Genomic DNA, 6,000 nt, shown 5'->3' on the forward strand with positions numbered 1-6,000 from the left:
GTATGTATATTTGCTTTGTATCTTTAATCTGTTAAGTGCTATCTATGGGAAAATTGTTTTTCTTTAACTTTTTTTCTTTTCTACCTAGGATTATCATTGGCAGTGGCGTTCATTCCTCACCAGTGGTTTTACTGCTGTTTACTTCTTAATATATTCAGTACACTACTTCTTTTCAAAACTACAAATCACAGGAACAGCAAGTACAATTCTGTACTTTGGTTATACCATGATAATGGTTTTGATCTTCTTTCTTTTTACAGGTAAGAATTGAAATAATGATTATTAGTTCAGTTTTTAGGCAAATAACTTAACAATGATTTTTCTTTTATAAGAGCCATGAAGGTTTTCACTTCTCATTGTTCCTTTATTTAGTCTTCAGTACAGTGCAGCATGTGTTTGGTTCAGCCCACCTGTGAGTTGAGTATTGTTAACTGAAAGTGATGGAGCAGAATCTGAAGGGGGAAAGCTAGACAGTGTTCATTTCTGTGCTCAAAGCATAGGCCTCCTTGACGAATAAAGCTCAAGGTTCACCTGTGTTAACATCTTCCCGATATACAGTCTCCCGCCCTCCCATTTCAGAAATAGGGTAAAAAACTATAACTACCTGAGTTTAGGAGTGGAGATTAGAGAAGCAAAGCCAAGATGAGATTGGAAACTATCACAAGATAACAATAGGGATTACATATTCTGAAAGTTTTAAATAGACGCATTAATCTCCACTGTAAAATCCAAGTATCTCCTGGGACATAGCATGTATTGCATTGATGTTTATTTTATGTACATCTTCTCCATCAAACTAGATTAAAAACTTTGTACGTCAGAGCCCTAGTGATGCTTGATAAATAATTGTGGAGTGAGTAACTGTACGAAAGTAAGAAAACAAACTTTTCTTTGGTCACAAAAAGTAGTTTGCATTAAAGGTACATCTGAAGTTTCCTCTAAAATTGCTTTGCATGCTAGGTGAGAAAAGGGAAAGACCTTTTTTTTTTAAAAGACCTGTCCTACTTTTTACTTGTCTGTCAGTGTTTAAGAATATCAGGAGAGTTTTGATGTGCTGCTGCTGCCATCTCAGTGCGTGGCTGGCTCTGGGCACGTGTATCTAGTCTGTATTCCAGGTCATTGGTGAGACCTGGTCTCATGTGTATCTTGGTGTGGTATGATAGATTTTTTTTTTCTATTTGTGATGATAGAATAATTTGACTCCACAGCCTTAAATGATTTGTAAAATAGCAGAGGCCTGTGAAACAAGAATTACCTACTGTCTTTTTGCATCTGTATTTGTGGGTCCATAAATACATATTTAGAATAATATATTCCACGCCTTTATACACAAAAAAGTAAAGGCCGTGATGTCATTTTATTTGTCGATCCATTTTAGAAAACAAGATTATCCTGTCATTAAGGAAAGATGCTGGTTTTAGTGTGGAAATACTAGTTTAGAACCAAACGTCCCATACAAGACTGAACTGAAGCACTTGACTTTCTTAGGGGTTTCCAGGATGGTGATGAAATGTTTTGTTCATCTTTAGAAAATTGTTCTCATCATCTTAAAACTCTCAAATTCTTACTAAGCACAAGCTTGTTTATGTTCCCACTGTTGGGTTGTCCAGTCCGCAGTAAACCTGTAGAATATCCAAAATGTGTATCTGTCTATGTGTTCTCAAAGAAACACAGTGCCCTCTACGTTGTGTAGGTGTTCAGTGCATATACAACGTGCGAATGAGTAGCTTTCATAGCGGGGTTCATAACTTCCTATAGTCATATCCCATGTCTAATCTCTTGAGTTAGAAAATCTCTCTTAGTACTTTTCTGTATATGTTACATTTAAAACAGTTGTGAAAATTGTGTGACTTTAAGTATAAAATGTACACAGGATATACTTTTTGATCTTATGTGTTCTATATTCCCACTTACTGAATACTTTCCAGAAGATAGTCATAGGAAAAAACGATATACCTTAGTTTATTTTTTAATCGATTAAATTATTTTATAATTTGCATATATCATTTGGAAAACAGTCTTTAAATAGGTGTTTGATAACCCTGAATGTAGCGTCATACAGTATAGTATACTTATAGTATAGTTTAAAAGAGTCCTATACTTGAAGTAGTGAAAAATGAACTTGAGTTCTGGGCAAGTCATTGACCAGCCTCTTGACCATGAGCCAGCAACATTAAAAGGGTGTCCCATCTAGCATTACAGTTCCTTGGAATTCAGACTGGTGAAGTTACCAGACACTCAAGGCATACTTGTTTTCCTGTGTTATCTCATTTCCTCCAGAAGGCAGTCTTGGGGTGGCCAGGGCAGATCCGTGTTTCTCTGTCTAACAAGATGAAGCAGTGGCGTGGAAGTGGCAGGGCTGACCCTGTAGTCAAGTGCTGATTGCTGTCCTCCCTGGCACTCAGCTTGGGCTGTGGAGCATCTTTGCCACTAGGCAATCCCTAGGACAGAACTCAGCCTTGTGTGCAAAATGTTTAATGTTAATGTCTTGAAAACTATAAACTCGTAGTAACTATACTTAAAATAACCAATTGAATGGTTTTTGTTTTTTTTCCTTTATAGGAACAATTGGCTTCTTTGCATGCTTTTGGTTTGTTACCAAAATATACAGTGTGGTGAAAGTAGACTGAAGCAGCCCAGTGTGACCAGTTAAAACAGAAATAAATTAAATTCTTCATCTACAAAGACCTGTTTTGTGACTCCCTTGAGTTTCCTCAGACTTATTGGCCTAGTATTTCATCAGAAGCAACATAATGCTAAATACACCTCTACCCATACACCCTGTTTCCACAAGATGTTTTCAGCACTAAAACATTTGTATTGTGATTTGATTAAGTATATTTTCAGTTCTCAATGAAGAGTAAATTTAAACACTATGTGCATTTATAAATAAGATAGCTTAAGAGATTTTCAGTACTTCTAATGGCAGAACATAGGAGGCCATATTGAACAATACTGATGAAATGCAGGACAGTTGATTGTAAATAGAATTTTCTAGGCTCGGTAGGTGGAAAGAATTATTTTTCTTTAAAGGAAATAACTTTTTATCATGGTAATTTTGAAGGATGATTCCTATGATATGCTCATTGGGGAATGCAGCTTTTAAAAACAAAAATCTTGTAATGTTGAAACTGTTCATACCTTTTCCTTTTCTGTGTTGACTTCATTATTCCCATGGTTTGGCCTTTTAAACTATGTGCCTCTGAGTCTTTCAATTTATAAATTTGTTATCTTAATAAATATTGTAAAAACATCTTCATTGCATCATTGTTATATATTTAAGGAGATTCTGTAAATACAAATCTATTTCCCAGGGTTGTTGAAAATGATTTATACTGCTTTATCAGATTTTGTTGGATCTTCTCAATGTAACACTTTCTGAGTTTTGGTCTAAGTGAAATTTCAGTCTTCTGAGCTTTATGACAATTCTAACATTTTCATTGTTAGGCAGCAACGGAAACTTTAGCCACGCAGATCTGGCCAGATGATGATGTAAGCTTCATAGTTAATGTAGACCTCCTAACTGTGTTGGCATTAAGGATTTTATATTTTCTCTTTTTTTGGAATAAAAAATTTTTAAATCAGTTCTTTATGATCTAGACATTATATAAACTAGTAAGCCTTCATCTCTCCCTTATAACTATTGTTGTATTGTCTTAATTTGGATTTCAGGATATCCTGTGAATTTTACAGTTTTACTTACTAGAGTTAAGCAATACATATTTCTGTTTCACATTTATTTAATAAATTGAGATTAAATTATGTGGAATATAGAAATGTGGGACAATTCCAGCAATACTTATAATTGTGAAAATAGTCATTTGTACTTGAGGAGCTAAATGCTTGCTGCTTATGAAAGCAAATCAGATTCTGTCATTAAACTTGCAACTAAAATTACTGACTGTTGTGTATATGATGTTGCTGGGTTCTTACTCAATAATTTTACATTAGCATTGTTTTTAAATAAATCTGGCCAACATATTTAAATAGTGAAACCATAAGAATATTTTGTAAGGACTCTTAGCTATTGTTAACCTCCCATGTAGAGGGTTTAAGATAGAAAAATTCCTTTTAAATGTATTTCCTGTCTGTTAGCGTGTGTTTAGTTTTTGTATAGTGTATTTGTCCTTTCAGATGTAATTCATTTAAGGTACTAAACAAACAAAAGGTTTTATAAAAAGTTGTAATTGAGATACCAGCTTCATTTTTTTGGTCAAAGTTAAGTTTCTTCCATTTTACTTTTCCTCAGTGAAAATTAAGTCAAACATTAAGCTGAAACAGTCAAATTTACTGGTTTGATCTAACCCTCATGTGTTTGGGGTTTTTTTCCCCTCTGTACTTTAATTCTACTTCACAAATAATGAGAGAGGCAATTAAGAAACAAAATATTAAAGGAAAAGAGGAGCGAGGAAAGATGATACAAAAGGAAACATTCAAAAGAAGGCAAGCCAATTGATTCGAGAAGGGACCTTGGACAAAATTAGTCTCCTTTTTCAGTGACGTTGATAGAGGCCATCTTGATATTGCTGCCACCATTGGTTTAAGGTGTTCTCTGGGGGAAGCAAGTCTCGTGGACGTGATTTGTTAGAACCTGTAGACCCTTTTCTGTAGTTAGAATATGTACCCTACCAAAGGAAAAAAAGTTTTGTTGCAATGTCAAGTGTGAGAAACCCAGAGGGAGGTCTTTTCTGTGAACCTGAACATCTCAAGGTGTGTGGAGGAAAGCGCCGTAGTGAGGACCGTGGGACAAGATGACCTATTTTCCATGTCAAGGAATGTTACAGGTGGTTGGCTTTTTTTTTTTAAATCGTTATCTACCTGGGTCATTTCTAGGACTGGTCTTTAAAGTGCCATTTTATCTTCAGCCGGACTTCTAGCAGTAGCCTGGATGTCAAGGGTCTCCCACAAGTTCTTGTCCCTACTCAATCTAAAATCCATCTTTTGAGACCACTATTGTAAAAAATCCAGAAAAGGTTTTTCACGCAGAAAACAAAGTTCCTCTTGCTATGCCCCAGTCCTCCAGCTTACCCTCCCCCTGTACGTACATTCACATCTGCTCCCTGCTTGCTGTCTGCTTTTAAATATATCCAATAGTTTTCCAGGTTTTAAAAAAAACTCCTTTCTGCTGCTGGCCTTTGTCCCATCATCTCTGACATCCTGGCTTTTCACTTGCCCAGAATTTTCCCAAAAATCTTAGGATTTCCACAGACCACCTAATCACATGGAGTGGGAACTGTCAGTCATTATTGTGCTAGATATTTGTTGCACGGGAGGACGCCATCTCCTTGAAACCTGACCTTCATGCAGTGTTTCTCAGAGTCAGAGCTGTGAACCACCTGCGTAAGGTCTCACAAGAGGTTTACCCCATGCCCTGATCCAGAGAGTTGGTCAGGTAACCTCATCCCCCATTTCATTGATGACATTTCTGTGCTGAGGTTCGTCACAGCCACCTTAGAGATGGGACTGTCTTCCCGATTCCATCTTTGTCTTCCTTGTCACTTGGTGTTCTCTGTCCAACTTCTGGCTCTCACGTGTATAGCCACCGTAAACATCTCCAGCTATAGTTCACTGCTGGATGTCGAACCAAATAAACTTCTTTTCTCTCCATCCTCCAAACCTGTTCCTTATCCGGGGTGTTTGATCTCAGTGGACACCCTCCAACCCAACCCTGACTTGAGCTGAGAACTCAGGTCGTCTTGGGCACCTTAGCTCCAAAACCCTCATCTAACATTTCCTCTCTGCCGTACACCTCCCCACCCACCGCATCACTGTCTTCCCCAGCTGACTGCAGGTCTTAGGACTGCTCCATCTTCCTAGCATGCTGCTCCGCAGAGAAGCCCACCAGAGCTGAAGAGTGATGGAGCCCCATCACTACTCACCTTGCTCCCCTAGAGGGCCTGGGTAGAACTGCGCCATAGGGTCTCTGAGACTGCCGCTCTTTCCTATCTTTCTCCCGCACGATGGCTGGTGGGTGTGAACAGCCTGCCTTGCGCTGGGCAG

The 6,000-nt window shown here is 37.7% G+C and overlaps 1 protein-coding gene across 1 annotated transcript in view; it reads left to right on the top strand.

Moving 5' to 3' along the window:
• The window catches only part of TM9SF2 (transmembrane 9 superfamily member 2), a 71,824-nt gene extending 67,927 nt beyond the window's left edge, over positions 1-3,897 (top strand). The window contains exons 16-17 of the mRNA XM_004704277.2: positions 89-260; positions 2,563-3,897. Coding sequence (XP_004704334.1) covers positions 89-260; positions 2,563-2,630 — 240 coding nt within the window. The 3' untranslated portion in view covers positions 2,631-3,897. The remainder of the gene's footprint in view (positions 1-88; positions 261-2,562) is intronic.
• The last annotated feature ends 2,103 nt before the right edge of the window (positions 3,898-6,000 follow it).

Source organism: Echinops telfairi, unplaced genomic scaffold (genome assembly GCF_000313985.2).
Source record: "Echinops telfairi isolate 266 unplaced genomic scaffold, ASM31398v2 ScPeMD7_7467;HRSCAF=8505_0, whole genome shotgun sequence".
Lineage (NCBI taxonomy): Eukaryota > Metazoa > Chordata > Mammalia > Afrosoricida > Tenrecidae > Echinops > Echinops telfairi.